The sequence below is a fragment of the Caretta caretta genome, chromosome 10, assembly GCF_965140235.1.
Source record: "Caretta caretta isolate rCarCar2 chromosome 10, rCarCar1.hap1, whole genome shotgun sequence".
In the NCBI taxonomy this organism is placed as follows: Eukaryota; Metazoa; Chordata; order Testudines; family Cheloniidae; genus Caretta; species Caretta caretta.
The window spans coordinates 47,635,928-47,656,333 of record NC_134215.1 but is presented as its reverse complement, the minus strand read 5'-3'; the positions used below and the strand labels follow the sequence as shown (position 1 = coordinate 47,656,333).

The window sequence follows — 20,406 nt, the reverse complement described above, 5'->3', positions numbered from 1 at the left end:
ATTTTGCACACCCGAGTGATGTAGCTGGGTCGACTTAACTTCTGAGCGTAGACCTGGCCTATGTGATTTACCCAAGGTCATCCAGGAAGGCTACAGTGGATCAGGTAATTGAAAATAGGTCTCCTGAGGCCCAGGCTAGCACTTCATCCACTGGACTATCCTCCTCCCAAAACCTACAGCAGACAGTATTGTAACCTGCCTACATGCTCCTCCAAAGAATGTCACCACAACATTGGGCTTAAGACCCTCAGTTCGTTTTTGCAGGATCAGGGCCTCAGTCTGCATGTTTATTCAGACCTGGATTTTTTCCATCAATGAGCACAACCCTGGCAGGGGCAAGCAGCTCTGTTCACTGCCACCACCGACGATGGCTCCAGACTGGGAAATCAAACCCAGGCCTCAGTACAGAACATTAACATGGAGGAGCATGTCCCCAGGGAGTTCATGTTCCTAATTAAGCATCATTATTTCTGGGAAGAATTTTTTGTGGGTGATCATTGCACCTGCACATTTTAATTGGGAGTTAGTTAGTTCAAAGCAGAGATATCGCTGTAATTGCTGCTGACTAGTCTGTACAAAGCTTTTTGGTCTCAAGACCCAAGGACTTCCCTTATCAAATAATTCTGTAGCTAAGCTGGCTTTTTATCTATAACATAACTGGGGGAAGACCTGTAAAGGACCTGAGAGTGAAAGGATGCTGCAGCTGGAAAGTAATACCACAAAGATGACTGAGAAAAACCATAAATTGCAGATCAGAAGTTAAAATGCAGAACAGAGTACAGAATAGACTAGATTAAGAACCATTTGAGAGAATGAGCATATAAATCCATATAGAATGAGCTCTGAAACCACCACAAGGGAACACAGCTGTTAACTTTGCTAGTTTAAACACCCTACCCTATGTTAAGGAAGTCAGAGTGTATCTGAGACTTCAGCTAATCATCCAGATCTCTTACCATGAATCCCTCCTTCCAATCCTAAACACAGTGCAGCTCTGAGCCAAAGTTATAGTGACTGTCCAATGTAAGGGGTCCAGTGCCAATAAGAACTGGACTAGAAACTAGTACAGAATCCCCTACTTTCTGATGAGCTGAGAAGGCAAATCATACACCAAATCCATCACAAACATGAACAAACCTAAAAAGCTCAAGTTCTTTCAATAGATGCAGGGCTTTAACATAGAGAGAACATAACACTGACCCTTGAGAAGGAAGGAGGATTCAGAGGATCCACTCTGCTCCCAGATCCTGCACCTCTTTTTTGTGGAACCTCCGACAAATGAGAGTCTGTAAGCAACATCTAATGAGGGAGAACTATAACTAGCCTTTTATGCACGAGTCTGACAATCTCAGCTAAGAGTTTGGCTAATAGTTAATTTGAGCTGCTGAATTTAAGCACTAAGTGAAAATCTGCTTAATCCTGTGTTCCAGCATAAAACTGTAATTTGATAGTATAGCATGACAGGCTCCTCACCTGTGTCAGAGACTTCACAGCCGACCAGCACTAGAGTCAATGGAAAACCACAGCAGGGAGAAGGAAATGGGACACAGCACGATGGACTACTTTGGCTTTCCCAGGCCAATAGACAGGGCACACTGCTCTGATCAGTTTCCATCAGCTTCTAAAACAAAGAAGGTAAGTGCTATGAAAAGGCACAAAAGGGTGGGACTCAGGAGACCTGAGTTATTGTCTCAACTCTACCACTGGCCTAATGGGTGACCTTGGGCAAGTCACGTCCCCTTGCTGTGCCTCAGTTTCCCCCACCCTTTGTCTTCTCTACATTCTAAGCTCTCTGAGGCAGGGGTTGACTCTCACTATGTGTTGGCACAGTGCCTAGCACAATGGGGCCCTGATCTTGGTTGCAGCTTCTGGGCACTACAGGAATAAAAACAATACCTATGGGTGGAGCTGGAGTCTAGTTTTGTCCCCAAGTTATCCACCCACAAGGCCTGCGCACTGGAAAGGTCTTTGCTGAGTCTTCAGGAATGAGGAACTGGCTTTGCAGCTGCACAGAGCCCCCTTTGGGAAGAGGTGGACTGAAGCTTGTAGTCAAAGTGGTCCGGGCAGTCAGTCAAGCAGCATCATTTCCGTTCGGCTGAGAAACTGGGGTTTGTGTTAGTGTACGCTTGGTGTAATCTTTTTACCTACAAAGAATGTACCCACAGGCCTGTCTCCCTGAACACAGCAGAAACAAACAACCGTAGGCAGTTTCCCTGCTTGGAAATCCCCAAGTTAGCCTCTCCAGCAAGGTCTGTGCCCAAGAAGCTATGTCCCTCTGCTTCCTCTCACAGTCACATTCTCACTCCTTTACCGGGCTTTCTTCAACACACACAGTTTACAACTGATCTCTTAGACCATGTCTACTATGCAGATCTAGATCAGTATAACTCCATCACAAAGGGGTGTGAAAAATCCATCCCCCCCACCCTGGACAGCGCTGTAGCTACTGCCTCTAGGGAGGTCGATTAACTCCCCTGAAGGGAGAAGCTCTCCCATCGGTGTCCTAGCATCTTCACTAAAGCACCACAGCATCAAAGCTGCACTATGCTGTAGGTGAGGACAAGCCTGTCGCCCCTGCATTTGCCCTGTTAATCTACTGGGGCTAGTTCAGGGCCCGCCATGCAGCCATTGCTTTGTTTACTACACAAAGAAGCTTGATTGCTCCTTCTGTGGAGCATATAAGGGCTTGTCTACACTGGCAATTAACAGCGCTGCAACTTTCTCTCTCAGGGGGGTGAAAAACCTCCCCCCTGAGTGCAGCAAGTCTCGGGCACCAGTGTAAACAGTGCCCCAGAGCTGGGAGCTTCGCCCCTCGTGGAGGTGGGTTTTTTTCCCAGCGCTGCGCCTCAACCACACAAGGCAAGTTAAGAGTGCTTCGTACACACACAGGTTTTAACAAAGGTTTCAGAGTAACAGCCGTGTTAGTCTGTATTCGCAAAAAGAAAAGGAGGACTTGTGGCACCTTAGAGACTAACCAATTTATTTGAGCATGAGCTTTCGTGAGCTACAGCTCACTTCATCAGATGCATACCGTGGAAACTGCAGCAGACTTTATATATACACAGAGAATATGAAACAATACCTCCTCCCACCCCACTGTCCTGCTGGTAATAGCTTATCTAAAGTGATCATCAGGTGGGCCATTTCCAGCACAAATCCAGGTTTTCTCACCCTCCACCCCCCCACACAAATTCACTCTCCTGCTGGTGCTAGCCCATCCAAAGTGACAACTCTTTACATAATCAAGTCGGGCTATTTCCTGCATAAATCCAGGTTTTCTCACATCCCCCCCACCCCCATACACACACAAACTCACTCTCCTGCTGGTAATAGCTCATCTAAACTGACCACTCTCCAAGTTTAAATCCAAGTTAAACCAGAACATCTGGGGGGGGGGGTAGGAAAAAACAAGAGGAAACAGGCTACCTTGCATAATGACTTAGCCACTCCCAGTCTCTATTTAAGCCTAAATTAATAGTATCCAATTTGCAAATGAATTCCAATTCAGCAGTTTCTCTCTGGAGTCTGGATTTGAAGTTTTTTTGTTTTAAGATAGCGACCTTCATGTCTGTGATTGCGTGACCAGAGAGATTGAAGTGTTCTCCGACTGGTTTATGAATGTTATAATTCTTGACATCTGATTTGTGTCCATTTATTCTTTTACGTAGAGACTGTCCAGTTTGACCAATGTACATGGCAGAGGGGCATTGCTGGCACATGATGGCATTTATCACGTTGGTGGATGTGTAGGTGAACGAGCCTCTGATAGTGTGGCTGATGTTATTAGGCCCTGTGATGGTGTCCCCTGAATAGATATGTGGGCACAATTGGCAACGGGCTTTGTTGCAAGGATAAGTTCCTGGGTTAGTGGTTCTGTTTATGGTATGTGGTTGTTGGTGAGTATTTGCTTCAGGTTGCGGGGCTGTCTGTAGGCAAGGACTGGCCTGTCTCCCAAGACTTGTGAGAGTGGGATGACCCAACACTGTAAAAAACTGTACACGACACTGTAAAAAACAGTCTGAAGGGTCATGTGCTCATCTTCTAAGGATGAAGGGACAGAGAGAATCCTTCCAACCAAGGGTAAGTCTACACTTGCGGAGTTTTTGCGCTGTAAGTTTCACGGGTGACAGGGAACCGGTGAAAGAAAAGCGCTGGTTTGTGTACTCACTTAATTCCTCAGGTGTCAGAGAGTGTTTACATGAGCAGCACTTCCATCGCGGATGAGAGCAGTGCTCTAGGGCAGCTATCCCACAGTGCAGCGCTCTCCAGATTGACGATGGGTCTTGTGGGAAGGGGGTGTTGATTGCGGGGCATCCTGGGTCCCTGCACAGCCTCCTCTCCCCAAACACGGATAAGCTCCAGTAGCTCAGCATTGCTCCAGGGGAGCAGGGGATCGTTGGCTCCGTGGAGCAGGCATTGTCACCTGGCCAGATCAGTGAGCCCTTGCCAAGAAAACGGGAGTTTCAAAGTTCCCGGGGCTTTACAGGGGGAGGGGTGGATGTCTGTTTACCTGGCGTCAGAGCGGCAGAGCTGCTGGCGAGAGTGGTCACCCAGGCACTGTGGGAGATCCTGCGGAGGCGAAAAGCTGTGTAAACAGGAAGAATCAGGAGCGTAGCTAGTGAGGGAGCAGGGCAACGGCTGCTCTCCCACCAAGCGGGCGTGGCGCCTTTTTAATTTTTACTCACCCGGCAGTGCTCTGGTTCTTCGGCAGCGGGTCCTTCGCTCGCTCCAGTCTCCGGTGGCGCTTCGGCGGCAGGGGGTCCTTCAGTGCCGCTGAAGACCCGGAGCACCGCCAGGTGAGTCCAAGCAGGTGGTGCCTTTTTTTATGTCCGCTCCCCCTCTTCTCTCCACCTGGCTACGCCCCTGGGAAGACTGCGTCTTCACTTGCACGTCACCGCAAAAGCATCACTGGTACGAACTATATGCCTCTCATGGAGGTGGTTTGCTTTTTGCGGTGAAACGTCTGAGTTTCACTGCAAAATGTCATTGGAGAGTGTAGACGCTCCCATGGTTTTTGCACAAAAAAAGGGACTTTTTCCGCTTTAAATGGCAAGCGTAGACATGCCCCAAGGCAGGGTGAGAGAACATCCCTGCTCTGCAGAACAAGTGAGAAAAAGGGATTGGAGAACTTTAAAATGTTTTCAGAGGCGCTTTTTACTTTCAGGCCTGGTCTACACTACAAAGTTAGTTCCATGTAAGTCACTTTGCATTGATCTATTTGTGCATGTGTCTATGCACAAATTTGTTTCAGGCTGATGTAACTGCCCCATTATGGCACTGCAACCACCTCCCCAAATGGCGTAGAGCTATGGTTGACCTACTGAGGATGACAGTGCAAGCATAGACAATGCATGACCTGTGTCAACCCTCACAATCCTGCAGCAGCTGTCCCACAATGCCTCATTCTCTGATCACCATTGTAAACTCAACTGCCCAAGAGTCACAGGCCAGAAGCAACCCTCTCCCCACATTCTGAAATGCCTTTTCCTGACTGCCCTCCTTGGCAGCACACCTAGCAGCTCTCTCTTGTGGTATGGCAACCATGCCAGCTCCACTAGACACACTCCTGCCTGGAGTGAACAGGAACTATTAGAGCTCCTAGACTGGCTGGGAGAAGAGGCTGCGCAAGCATAACTACAGCCCAGCTGTGGAAACATGGACACCTACCAGCAGATTGCCTGGAGATATAGGCAAAGAAGTATGACTGGGATGAGCAGCAGTGTCATGTGAAAGTCCAGGAACTTCACCAGGGATACCACAAGGCGGGGAGCGCAACAGTAGATCTGGTGCTGAGACACAGACCTGCTGCTTCTACAAGGAACTTATTTGGCAGAGACTCCACCAGCACCCCACAGACCCCTGTGGATGCTTCAGAGGAGCCCGAGATAGAGACCCCTGTTGTGAACAGTGAGGGGAGGGGAGGGAAACACTGCAGGGGACTCTAGCCATGCTGCGTGCCAGGATCTGTTTGAGTCTCTGCCACAGTCTAGCCAGTCCCACCAGGCAAGCACAGATCAGCCTGATGAAGGGGAAGAGAACTCGGGAGTGCGCATATATTTTTCCTTAGAGCATTGAAATTTAAAGATGGTGCCTGGCCCATCCCCAAGTTAACAAGACAAAGGTATCAACTTTTCATTGTTTTATTTGTACAAGAAGAGGTGGAGGTACAACCAAGAAAGGTAGAGTTGGCACCTGCCTTCCTTTCCCCTGTTGGGTCAGGCAGGGTGGGGTCCATCTGGAGCACTTTTTATATGCATAAAAATGTACCTTTTATCCTCCTGAAAGATCGCCATGAAAGGAGATACTATGCAATCTGCTCCCAAAAATTTCTAGGAATGGCTGACTTATTTCTTCCTCCACGGTAAGACACTTTCCCACACCACTTTGTGATGAGTTTGGTTGGTGACATTGCAGTAAACACGCTAGTGGCATATGGGCCCGGGCAGCTTCAGGATGCCAGCAGCTGTGTTCTCTGTACCTTTGTTATCCTTCATAGTGAGATATCAGCTAAAATCACTACCTTCTGTTGAAACTAGTGCCAATAGTCAGTGCCATTGGTTTATGCTTAGATCCATGGAATAGGGATGAAAATTTTATAGCTTTGTGCAACAGAAAATCACTCACTATAGCTGGGGTCGAGAGTGGTGCTGTGCTGTGGTGCTCCAAAGCTGGTGTCAATAAGCAAGTCATATTAACATTGTTGATGGGAATAAGGAGAGGGAGTTTGAAAGTTTTCTTTCCCTTTCCATTGCGACTGTAAATCACAGTATCTGTCTGTTTTTATGAGGAGCTTCTGGGGTGTCACGACCTTCAGGGTGCCCCCTCCACACCTGCAGAAAGCCTATCCTGTTGAGAAAGAAGAGGATGGCTGAGGACGTGTTTCGCAAGGTCCTGCAAGCCAAGCATCAGACTGTGACCAATGGATCTGGAGGGCCCATATGACCGACAGCATGTAGAAAGACACAGAAGATAGGAAAAAAGCCCAGGCGTTCCATCAGGAAAAGGAGAGGGAAATGCACCAGGACATAATGGGTCTTCTCAAGTAGCAAACCCAAATGCTTCAGATCCTGGTTGATTTACAGGTCCAAAAATCCAGAACTCTCCACTCTTTGCAGTTCTTGAAGAATGCCTAAACCCTCTGAACATACTATGTGGCATAATGGGGTGCACCAGTACCCACACCACTCCACACTGGAAGACAGCAAGGAAAACCACAGCTTCATATAACACTGACCTGTGACAACCACAGTTGGTGTGTGTATACCCACGACGGACTACATTTGTGGATTCAAATGGACTTAAATGTTTCCTTCCTTTCTAATTTTAAATTTGCACCTCATGAAGTTATGTTAAAAATTCATAAAACATTGCCTGTGGATTTTTTTGCACATTATTTTCTGCAGTATTTTTTCCTACCAATTTAAGTTCTATTTTTGGAGGATCAAATTACCTTTATTAGTTCCAACATATATCGCAGAACGGTGTTCAAAGGAAACAGTACTTGTAAATGTACACCAAGCATCACAGAATTCACTGCTTCTGGAAAACACCCAGTCATATTTATAAATGTACAGCAAGCACCACACAATTCATAGCTTAAGGGCGTCACATTATTGATAGCTTAAGGAAAACACACAGTCATATTTATAAATGTACAGCAGGCACTACCCAATCCTAAGCAGAAACCAAAACTCCAGCAGAAAACACTACTGGAGCTGACTGTTAAAGTGCTCTTTCAGAGTCTCCCTCAAACACATAGATCCACATTGGGGTTCTGAAATAGCCCTTGTGTCCGGGTGTTCAAAGTCAGCAGAGAGCCACTCCATCTCTACCCTTCACGTTGGAGGCAGCTTTTCCTCCTTTGCTTCACAGATATTATGCAGGACACAACAGGCAGCTATAGCCATTGGGACATTTTTCTCACGGAGATCCAATGTAGTGAGTAAACAACGCCAGTGTCCCATCAGTCTACCAAAAGCACATTCAGCGGTCGTTCTGCACCTGCTAAGCTGGTAGCTGAATCCTTCCTTAGTGCTGTAGAGGTGGTCAGTGTATGGAGCCAGGAGAGCAAGGGGTAGGCTGGGTCCCCCAGAATCACTGTTGGCAGCCGCATTTCAATATTGCCAGTGGGCACCCACCAGTTGGGAAAGAATGTCCCAGCTTGCAGCTTTCTGAACAGTCCTGTGTTCTTAAAGATGCGAATATCGTGCACCTTCCCTGACCAGCCCACATTGATATTGGTGAAGCATTCCAGTGATCCACCAATGCTTGCATAACCATAGAAAAGTAACCTTTTCCATTGAGTACTCTGGGGCAAGGAGGGTTGATGCCAAAATAGGGACTCCCCCACTCCCCTGCAGTTTGTGAACCCCATTGCTGCAAACTCATCCACTATTTCTTGCACATTGCCAAGAGTCACAGTCCTGTGTAGCAGAAGACAGCTAATGGCCCTACACACTTGCATGACAACGGCTCCAACTGTGGATTTTCCAACTCCAAAATGATTTCCCACTGAGCAGTAGCATTTTGACATTGTGAGCTTCCAGAGTGCAACCGCCACTCACTTCTTCGCTGTCAATGAAGCTCTCATTCTGGTGACCATGCGCTGGAGGGAGCTCAGCCCACAAATCCAGGAACTTGGGCTTTCACATCCAAAAGTTTTGCAGCCACTGCTCATCATCCAAACCTTCACTATGATGCAATCCCACCAGTCAATGTTCATTTCTTGGGCACAGAAGCAGTGCTCCACCATTTGCAGCTGCTCTGTGAACACCACCAACAACCTTGAATTATTTTTCACTATGTCCTTCAGCAAACCATCTTCAAAGAAATCATATCCTCTGTTGTTGTGGTACTTCCTTTGGGTCTGCCAATACAGGAGAATCACCTCTCACATTTGGTCATCTTTACACAATTCCATCACTATAAAGTTGCTATCACTCTGTGATCTTCCCTGTACTGTCCTACTGTTTCTTTAAATGACTCTTCATCTTTGTCACAGGCATGGTCGCCCCATTGCATCCCTTCTTGGTCAACTCCTTGCCTCTGTTCCCTCTTCTGGAGTGGGTTTCCCTGGCTTTTCCTGCATGAGTTGATCACTCCCATTCCCTCTGGCCAAAGTACTAAACAAATTTAAACCCTTCCAGTGTATTTAAGTAACTGGTCAGACCCTAAGCTGGCTTCTCTCAGCTGGCCTCTTCAAAGGCCCTTGCTTTGGGTTCATCTGGGCCAGCAGCAAAGTCTTTAAAAATCAAGCAGAAACTCAATGGAGTCACAGTCTTCTTTTCAGGGTAGCAAACCGAGGGCTTCTCCCATCCCGGGAACCCCTCAAAAGAATTAAAACTACAAACAAAATCAAATATTATTAAAGCATCTTCTGTCCCTCTTTGAGCTTGAGCGTCTCGCCCTTCTCAGGCTCCTCTAGAGCTCTCCATCGCTCTTCAGCAACAGCAGTCCACAGGGCTGCCTGCCTGGACCCTTGCCCTTGGTTCAAGGCCCACCAAAGGAGCTAGCTCCACTCCTATAGTTCTCCCCTCCAATTCAACTTAACTGCTGTCCTCTATAGCCAGTCTCCAATTGCTTGTATTTCCTCCTTTTAAATCCAACATGCAGTCCAGGTGTAATGGGGCAGGGCTAGCTGAACAGGGCTGGCTGGCCAAGGCCTCCTTGTTACAATCCCCTTTATAAAATATCATTTAAGATCTCAATTCCAGCATTACCCCCCTTTGATTTCAATGATCCTATGTCATTTATAGGGCTATACTGGGACACTGTTCTTGAATCCTCTATCTAAACCATTCTATAGGATGAGTGTTTTGTTTTTTGCCACTCTACCACAATGATGGATCATTGTAAAATAAACAATGGCCAAGAAGAAGCAGTAAGCAAAAGGAATCTTACTTCTATGTGTGGCCGCATTGTAATATAACACAGTCCTTTGGGATGTTACATCTGGCCATAAGGGTTGGATGTTGCCATTTCTCAAAATTCAGTGCAGTCCAGATAAAAAATTCAAGTACATTGCTGGTTAATTACATTCAGCTTTGCCTTTGTCAGATAGCAGAGTAGCAGCCGTGTTAGTCTGTATTCGCAAAAGGAAAAGGAGTACTTGTGGCACCTTAGAGACTAACAAATTTATTTGAGCATAAGCTTTCGTGAGCTACAGCTCACTTCATCAGATGCTCACGAAAACTTATGCTCAAATAAATTTGTTAGTCTCTAAGGTGCCACAAGTACTCCTTTTCTTTTTGTCAGATATGCTACAGCTAAAGACTATATGTTTATGGACAGGTGTTATTCTTAATCATCACCAATAATCTAACACCATTAGTGCTTCTTCCTAAGGTCGCAGCCCACTCAGAGCTGCAGGGAAAGCCTTTGCGCAACCCCTGTGATGTTGAGATCTCTCTGCCTCTTGCTGAGTTTCCTGCTGCTGAACTCTGTAATATCTGCTCTCTTCAAAAAGAAAAGCACCTCACTTCCTGTTGCAAAGAGCTTTCGAAGATGTAAGCCACACCATTTCCCTGGCTTGCAGAAAGGCGTCTCCAGCCTAACAGCTGCAAAAGTGTGAACCCCACCACCCACCTCAAACAGGAGTCAACCCCGGAGCCAGTGCACACAAACTTCTGGAGTCAGGGCTTTTAAAAAAGATATTTCACAGCATTTACTACGATGACAAGCACCCTATAAATACCTATTAAAGATAGCAGAGGAAAAATATTTAGGATCATATTCATCTCTGGTAACTCTACCAGATACCATGGTGATAGATGGGCAGGCAGATCAATCCTTATATATATATACACATATAAATGATCTGCAAAGGACAAAGAATTGGGTTTGTGTTTTTTTTTTTAATTGTTCATGTTGTAATAAAAGAAAGTGTGAATATGGGAGATTTATTTTTGACTTGCTTGTTTTTTCACTTTAGTACTATCAGAAATATCACATTGTGTGTTCTCTGAGGTTTGTTGGAGATCTCTTTGGAGGTTTTAGGCCTTGTTAGAGTAGGCTTTAGAAGGCATTTGCTAAAATGTGCTAACAGCCTCATGTTGACAAAGTAGTGCGCCTGTGGGCTTGTTTTCACTGGAAAGTTATTTCAAGTTATAACTTCAGTGCTGTCCCTAGCTTGTATCCGGTCCACACATGAAAACCCTTCATTCCCTCATGGTGGTGCTTTTATCTGGAGTGGGCTGACCTGAGGAAGGGTAGAGCCTGAGATGGCACAATTTTTAGGCTCCTAACATCACCACTCGGTAGTGTGGACACAAGCTAGCTCCATTTGATTGCCTCCAAAGCATTCCCACAATTTCTTCCATGTGCCCAGAAAGAATAGAAAAGTTCTCCCATAATGTACTAGGAAAGAACTCACAGAGCACCAGACGCAGCTTAGTGCAGCACAAAGAAGCATGGAACGTGCACCCAGAAATCTTAATACCCCACACAAGTGACTGCAGTACCAGTGTGGATGCAGCAACTCAAGTGTTATTTCACGGTGTGGTCAGGTCACTCTTAGGCCAGGTCAACACTAAAAAGTGAGGTCTACCAAGCTACGTCGCTCAGGGGCGTGAAAATTCCACATCCCCGAGCAACGTAGTTAAGCTGACCTAAGTCCCTATGTAGACCTAGCTAGCTACCGCCTCTCGGGGGGGTGGACTACCTATGCCAACAGGAGACCCCTTCCCGTCAGTGGAGTAGTGTCCATACTGAAGCACTGTAGCTGTGCTGCTGTAGCGTTTCAAGTGTAGACAAGCCCATACCCTCACTCAAGCTAGGCTAACTCTAGAGAAGTAACTCAAGTGTAGATAACTCAAGTTAACCCTGCAGTGAAGACACACCCTTTAACATGAATTAAACTGGATGAGTTTCTAGGCTTTAACTCAGCCAGCATAACTAACATGTGTTAAAGGCACATTGCCTCGTTTGCACTAGTCTGTTCAGATGTCAGCTAGCCTTCCAAATCCTACTCTAGATAAAGGCCCTAGATATGGATCCTGAGTTTTCTCAGCCCTTAAAAGCAGGGGGAATGGGCACTGAATCTTTAACATAAAGAGCTGTAGTTCCAATTACTTTTTCAGGCATTTGAGTTAAAACACGTGCTGCTCCCCCACCCCCTCCAAAAAAAGAAAAAAAAAAGAATTCTAAACAAAATGGGAACAAACAACATCAGTTAATTGGCTTCCACTTGCATGCCGTCTGTGATGTCACAATCATACTAATCCTCCAGTCATCCATGGAGATTTTCAAGAAAAATAGGGCAGATAAGGCTAGAATTTATAATGTCAAAAAACCAAAACAAACCTCCTCCCCCCAAACATTTCAGGTCTGCTGTACATCCAAAAGCAGCAAAAAAAAAAAAAAAAAGGGAAAAAGTCCAGTTTTCCTTCTTCTCTGTTTCAAAGATCACCTTTATGAGATATCCCTCATTTGATGCCTAATATACTGTTACCCCTTTTAGACCCAAGTGGTTAGCCAAAATTCAGGGTCCTGCACGCTGTTTCAGTTGGCAGGGAAAAACTGATGATAGAGCAGGTGTCTTTGATGCAACTCTGTTTATTTACAAAGTATGTATGAAGTCCTGTTTGTCTGAGCACAGGAAAAATTCAAACAGGAGGACACAGTTTCTTTGATCACAGCTTCAAGCCCCTTTCTAGCCAGAACTCAGCCCAAAAGCGCACTCTTAGTTTTTTCCTCAGATCTACACTGCTTCTGTTGTTGTGCCTGATGCTTCCTTGTTGCCTTCTTTAGTCTTTCAGCCTCTCTTCCACAGACAAAAATTCACAAAACAATACCCAGCAAAACCCCTCTGTCCCCATGTGCACGGTAGTCACATGTTCCTGTGTTTTGGATGGAGGCTGCTATTGTTTCAGCTATGTGGCTCCATACAGGAGTCGAACTGTCTCTTACATTTATCTCAAATGAAGAGTAGCTGTTACACCCACTGGTTTCAACAAAGTTTAAACTAACCCATGCTGACACCATGACCCATATCCAATAAGAAGGTACTCTGAGGAGTGTCTACTCAGGTTTCCAAGGATCACACAATGGCACACTAATGTCTGATATTGTACCACAGGTAAAACAGAGTGGGGTCCTTTAAGAAAAAGCTCCATCCTTTATTTTTCAGGCAGTTCTCTCTTACTTCCTTAAGTGGTCATCTCACTGTCTGCTCATATTTCCTCATGCTATGGATCATGTTCTACTTTAATGTATATCTATACAACTTCATTGACATAATCTCCACTGAATTCTCTCTCTGGGCTCTGAAATTATAAAATTCCTTTTATTCAATGATCTGCAAGTGCTTTACAATTACGTGAGCCTCACAAGATAGTTTTGTGTTATTTCCAGTTTAGCTGGTTTTTTTTTACAGATGGGGAAACTGCAGCACAGAGAGGGTAAGTGACTTTTCCAATCCCACAGAGCAAATCAGTAGCACAACCAGGAATAGAACCCAAGAGTCCCAATTCCCATCCCGTTGTAACCACCAGCAGAACACATTCTCTTCAAAGGTTCTGTAAAAAGAAAAGGAGTACTTGTGGCACCTTAGAGACTAACCAATTTATTTGAGCATGAGCTTTCGTGAGCTACAGCTCACTTCATCAGATGTATACCGTGGAAACTGCAGCAGACTTTATATACACACAGAGAATATGAAACAATACCTCCTCCCACCCCACTGTCCTGCTGGTAATAGCTTATCTAAAGTGATCAACAGGTGGGCCATTTCCAGCACAAAGCCAGGTTTTCTCACCCTCCACCCCCCCACACAAATTCACTCTCCTGCTGGTGCTAGCCCATCCAAAGTGACAACTCTTTACATAATCAAGTCGGGCTATTTCCTGCATAGATCCAGGTTTTCTCACATCCCCCCCACCCCCATACACACACAAACTCACTCTCCTGCTGGTAATAGCTCATCTAAACTGACCACTCTCCAAGTTTAAATCCAGGTTAAACCAGAACATCTGGGGGGGGGTAGGAAAGTCACTCAGTGAGGGCCTGATCCAAAGTCCAGTGAAGTCAATGGAAGCCTTTTCTAGTGATGTCAATGGGCTTTGGATCAGACCCTGTGTCACCATTACAAAGCTATTCTAATAGACTAATAATAAGAGACTTTCCCCACAAACATGGAAAAACCCCACAAGACAGTCACCCTCACAATATAGCACTGCTAAAGGTAGGTCACTGATGGAGGCCAGACAGAGGACTAGAAGCCACCGGGCCACCGCCATAAAACGAGGATTCTTACCGCTACTGTGGAACAGTATCACCCAGCCGAACATCCCTGCTACTCTTAAGGCTGTGTCATTAGACTCCCTTCTGCCCTTATCCCCAGCAATTCTGGGCCCCCAAGGGGCCCACTCTACATCAGTAAAGAAGCCAAAGTGGGAAAGTTCAGAAGCCTTTTTATTTGTGTAGCGTCGATAAGGAAACTAAACACTCCATGATAACCTTTCGTGCTAAGGAGCTCAAAGGTTGCCTAATATGTAGGTTCTGTACAGAAGGTCTTATATTTGATTGTGACTAGTTAAAAATAAACTCTAGGATCTGTAAACAAATGCTGTGGTCTGCTGCTGCAGCACCCTCCCCAGTCCACTCCCGTCCCCTTCAGGTAGAAGGATTGTATTTCAAAGGAGGAGGATGAACTGTGGGGCCCTCTCATGTCTAACTGCTGGTGTCCATGGTCAGGATTTCCTAACTTCCTCATCAGGCAGTTAATTTTTCAATTTCAAAAGGAGTGTTAAAGTCTCTTGGGAACAGCTTCCCCAGGCTTTCCAGAGTGGCCAGACACGCTGATTCTAAGACCTGCAGCGCCCTGCCAGGCTGAGCAAAAGTTCATTTTGGTTTACGTTTGACGTCTGCATTTCCACACATCAATGGATACAAAAGGGCAAAGGTCAATACAAGGCCTTGTGTGCTCTCTTTCAATGTATTTTTTTCTCCTGTGATGTTAAAAAACAACAACATTCAAGTAATTTAGAAAGTGCACATCAGGCACCAAAAACATGCAAAGACTGAGTCAAACGGCCTTCAAATGTAAAATTGTACCCTTTTCCCATTATAGTTTCTTGGGGAAATATCAATAATATAGGGCTTCCTGCTGGAAAGGTGAAGACTAGAACAGCTGCTATAGGAGCTTTCCAAAACCAGTGCTCTTACAACATTCACTACAGTGACTTTTAGTGGGAGGCTGGGAGCATTGCCATAATAAATATTTTTACACCAGTGGTGGGCAACCTGCAGCCCGTCAGGGTAATCTGCTGGCGGACCGCGAGACAGTTTGTTTACATCGACCGTCCGCAGGAACAGCTGACCGCAGCTCCCAGTGGCCGTGGTTCACCGTTCCCAGCCAATGGGAGCTGTGGGAAGCAGTGGCCAGTACGGTTCATGGCCTCCACTTCCCGCAGCTCCCACTGGCTGGAAACGGTGAACCGCGGCCACTGGGAGCTGCAGGCAGCGATGCCTGCAGACGGTTGATGTAAACAAACAGTCTCACAGCCCGCCAGCGGATTACCCTGACGGGTTGTTTGTGGCCCACAGGCCGCAGCTTGCCCACCACTGTTTTACACCATTCTCTTCTCTGACTCCTCTTGATGCTGGACATAGAGCAACTAAGAAATTCTCTTTTCAATGTTTCAAAAACTATTCCATATAAAATACTCAGGATAAAGAGGCCTAGTATGATATAAGTCCCTCTCTATACAGATGTTTGTATGTGAACTGTGTATAAGGTATGGCAGACGGCCCCCACATAATCATATATAGAAACTTGACTTCAGTTTTGGACGGTCTATAATGATGTAAGAGGTTTTAATGTAAGAGCAGCTGATGGCACTGGAACCCAAACATCTTATTCTTTCAGTTGATGGCAATGTTCCTGGAGGCACATGCCACCTCAGCTCCCCATTGCTTTCATCCTCACACTGAAAAACTGTCAAGAAGGGGGGCAAACGTGATTTACATCAAGGAATCATCTCTGTGTCGGCAAGTCCCGCTCTGAAAGGATCACCTTCACCTTCTCCACAATGGTCCATACTTCCGCCATGGCACCTCGACCTGGAGAGCAAGGTCACACACAGTAAAACTCAGGTCCCAGGGAGGCTGCACAACTGCTAAGCATTGACATACCACAAGCCCTGCTGAAATTTGGCCTTGTTCCTTCCCATACACACAGCAATGCAATGTTCCAGTGTATTTTCTAAACAGTGCATTGCAGCGAGTTACACCAGATATGCTGGCAAGACAGAACAAGGCTAGTGTGAAGATCAGTTCCCACCATAGGCACCGACTTTTGCTCATGCCGGTGGGTGCTCGACCCCCGCATCTACCGTCTGCCCCGCCCCCATTCCAACCCCTTTCCCAAAGTCCCTGCTCCAACTCCACCCCCTCCCTGCCCCTATTCTGATTGCTTCCCCAAATCCCTGCCCCGGCCCCGCCTCTTCCCTGCCTCCTTCCCTGAGCGCACCATATTCCTGCTCCTCCTGGAGCTTGGCGGCAAGCGCTGGGAGGTAGGTGGAGGACATGGCGCGCTCAGGGGAGGACGCAGAGGAGGAGGTGAGGTGGAGCGGGGAGGGGAGATTGGCTGCCGGTGGGAGCAGAGCACCCACTAATTTTTCCCTGTGGGTGCTCCAGCCCTGGAGCACCCATGGCATCGGCGCCTATGGCTCCCACTGCCAAACTCCAAGGGGCCAGACACTGCCACAAATTATGGGTCCTCATGAGTGGCCCACCTGATTCCCATAGTGGCCTGAATATCAGAAAGCAACTGTGTTCCATATGGGCAGGTGAAAAATACCCACGAACTAGCCACAGAGCCTCCTCGATTCTCCAGGGTCTATGTGGATTGTGTGTCCTGGTTAAATGCCAATTGGTTGATTAAAAAAGTTGAGTAGAAATGACCAAAACAAATTAATGTGAGAATTTTTTTCATTTATCTTCTCATTTTGAAACCCAGAAACTTTATTTCTGTGTGAAATTGATGCAAAATGGCCGTTTTTTTCTATGTCAAAACCATGAACACTTTGTATTTTTGTACGCTTTCAATATACAATGAAATTAAGACTATTTTCAAGTGAAAATTGTCCTGACTTTGCTTTGGCTTGCATCCTGAACTAATTCTTGGAAATGTAAGGACAAGAACAAAACGTAAAAACTCTTCCTTTGGGATTGGTTACTTGCCAGATGTGCACTAAATCTTTCAGTGGAGATGTTGCTTTCACTCCTGAAGTCTTTTTTCATAGATTCATAAATATTCAGGCCTGAAGGGATCATTAGATAATCTAGTCTGACCTCCTGTCAAACACGGGTCATAGAATTTCATCCAGCTACTCCTAAATTTCGAGCAATAATTTGGTTTGACTAAAGCATATCTTCCAGAAAGGCATCCAGTCTTCATGTGAAGACTTCAAATGTGGAGAATCCACCACTTTCCTTAGTAATTTGTTCCAAAGGTTAATCACTTTCACTGTTAAAAAAGTGTGCCTTATTTCTAATTTAAAATTTAATTACCTAATTTCTAGTTAGTTACCTAGTTCCTAATCAGAAATTAGTTACCTTAGACTTGCTTTAGGAAGGCCCCATAATTGTCAGCACCTGTTGGTGACTGATGGTTTTGAAAGAACAAAGGAACTATTTTCCTAAAAAGCTGAAAGAACCTTCATTCTCCACTAGGATTTTTCAGACTCATAATTCCCAACAAGTGAACTCCTGCTGGTGGATTGCATTGTAGATAAGGAATAGGCAGGCTTGTGTGTTAATCTCCATGCTGTCTAACCCTGAACAGGTGGAGCAGCGCCCAACAGATATGGACAAGAGACATCCTCTTGGATTGCCTCCTTACCAGAGGCAACGTGTGGGAGGAGGGCACACGGGGTCACGTGCCCCCCAGATTTCTGCCTTCCATTTCCAGCCAGGCATCCACCAGCACTGGGGGGCTTGCAGGGCGGAGCCATCGCAGTCCAGAGGGCTCAGCAGAAGCAGCTGAGTCCTGGGGCTCTCCATGGAGGGACATCCAGCTGGGCAGCACACTGGAACTGGGCAAGGCCACTGGAGCAGGTAGTGGCAGCAGGCAGGGAAGGGCCGTTGCTGGTGCCTGGCAGCAGAAAGCTGGGCTGGGGGGGACCAGCAGATCCATCGCTACCTTCCCTGAACCAGCTGCAGGTGCTGGGCACTGCAAGGGCTTCAGCGGCCACAAAGCCCAGCCAGAGGTGGCTCAGCAAGGGAGGAGCAGCGCCACATGTGGCTGCTGCTTTGGGCACAAAGCCTATTGGACAGAGCAGCCCCATGCTCCCTGGGGCCAGGGCCCAGGCCTGATAGAGGTGAAAAGAGGGCTCTAAGCCCCTGCCCACGGGGCTGCCAGGGAGCCTGCAAGTCCAGGGCGGGAACAGGCTGGAAATCACTCCCCAAACCCCACTCCAGTGCTTATCTGCGGGGCAAAGAGGCTCCCCATGCCAGCGCTGCACAGGGCTCTGGACAGCTTTGGTACATGCAGGGCACGTCTCCTCCTGGACCACGCCCTGTGTGCGAGGGTCTTGGGTTTTCCCGGAGTGCTGTCCTGGCCAGAGGCAGAGGGGAAGGAAGGAGTCCTCCGGGAAGGCTGCAGGTGTTCTGAGTGCTCTCACGGGGACTGGTTCTCCACACAGCGGCTGGGAGCGGGATACACCCTGCTGGCAATTTATGGAGAAGCAGCGGGGTTGGGGGCGGGGACAGCAAGAGGGAGAGCTGCGGGAGGAGGCAGAAGGAGGAGAGCATGCAAAGGGGACATGGGTGGGAAGCAGAGCCAACACATGGAGTGGTCAGGTCCCCCCTGAAACCTTTGAATTGTGCCTTCCACTATCAACAGTTACATGTCACCTCTGCTCCTTACAGTTCTGCATACAGAGCCATTAATCTTCATGATCCATAAATAACATTTCCAAGACCTGCCTGTGTTTTCCCAACTACTTCCATTTCACCTTTGGCAAGTCACATCTGGACTTTTTAGCTGTGCAAACCTTGGTAAGCAGTGTGTCCTGAACCCACAAATGATTCGTACAGGGTGAAGTCCACCCCGACACAAAACCTATGCACCTCTGAGAGACAATCACAAACAAAATAAGAAAACAAATAAAATAGTCGTGAAACAGAAGAGAAACATTCTGCAGTTTAACCACGATGAAAAGCTTAGCTAGGCAGGCTCTACTAATAGCTTATGACACAGAATACTGGTTAAGCAGGATGAAAAGTGTAAGCATTAGGATACTTTGCCTGAGTCAGCTGCTGCAGGCCAGTCTGTCTTACTGTCCCCGAAAGATTAAGCAATACAGTGATAAAAACACTTGAGCTCATCTGAGCACTGTTTACATTACAGCATCCATTGAGGGAGTGGAATCTGTTGGGAGTTACAGATCCAAAAATCCGGGTGTAGACACGGTTAGAGACTTCTTGGGTCTAATAGGGGAGAGAAATTACAAGGGAAAGTAATTCAAGCAAAGACTGTGTGCTGACGCCCTTGCTAATACTGAGGTTTTGCCCCAATTCCAGCCATCAGTGGCCTGTCATCAGTGTAACTGCACCAACACAAACCTGTAGACTAGACAGGCAAAACAGTGACTGGTGCAAATTGCAGCTTTCTTTTTCTACTCTACGGGTTTGAACCTTGCTGGCATCAACAAGTGGGATCAGAGCAAACTTCAGTGTGGACAAGACCCAAAAACCACAACTGTTTCTGGAGATGGAGGTGATTGATGGGTATAAGATATCAGTAGTGAGGGATACATAGGAACGATGATCCAGTGGCTAGGGTGCTCGTTTGGGGGACCTGGCTTCAATTCCCTGCTCTGCCACAGACTTCCTGTGTGACTTTGGGTAAGTCATGGATCCTCTCTGTGCCTCAGTTCCCCACCGGTACAGTACAGATAATAACACTGTCCTACCTCACAGGGATGTGTGAGGATAAATACATAAAAGATTGCGAGGTGCTCAGATACCACCACGGTAATGGGGGATCTTAGTTAAATAGATAAAGGAAAAGACAAAAAAGGGAAGGCATGTTGATCCAGATGGCTTTTTGCCAAAGTCTATTGTGTGGTTTGACCTCGTTTGAGTATTTCCATTTACAGTAATCATGGACATGTGAGAAATTTGATGTGATGAGCTGTAAGAACCCTAGCAGAACAGTTATGGCCTGGTGTGTTTTTACTGATTTAAATAACTTACAAATCTGTTTATCCAACCGCAAATGTATATTGGTATTCAGTTCCAAAAGGCCTCTCTTTTAGAGATGCACATTATTTACCTGAGAGATCAGGAGGTGTGAAAGCCAACCCTTACTCAGCAACCACAAAGACTATTTTTAAATGTGTCTTATTTTCCAGACAGATTTCTATGCACTGTGTCAATGCACACCATAGAGCTTGGTATCAA

General features: G+C 46.5%; 1 protein-coding gene across 5 annotated transcripts in view; it reads right to left on the bottom strand.

The window, feature by feature from the left end:
* PPCDC (phosphopantothenoylcysteine decarboxylase) overlaps positions 1-20,406 on the bottom strand; it is an 82,908-nt gene that overhangs the window by 13,301 nt on the left and 49,201 nt on the right. The window contains exons 6-7 of one of the 5 annotated variants that reach the window (XM_048868212.2): positions 15,965-16,059; positions 14,392-14,945 (exon numbers count right to left, since the gene is read on the bottom strand). The exons of 3 other annotated variants lie outside the window; for them this stretch is intronic. In XM_048868212.2, coding sequence (XP_048724169.1) covers positions 15,974-16,059 — 86 coding nt within the window. In that variant the 3' untranslated portion in view covers positions 14,392-14,945; positions 15,965-15,973. Of the gene's footprint in view, positions 1-14,391; positions 16,060-20,406 lie in introns of those variants that run through there. One more of the 5 variants, XM_048868211.2, reaches the window with a different exon arrangement.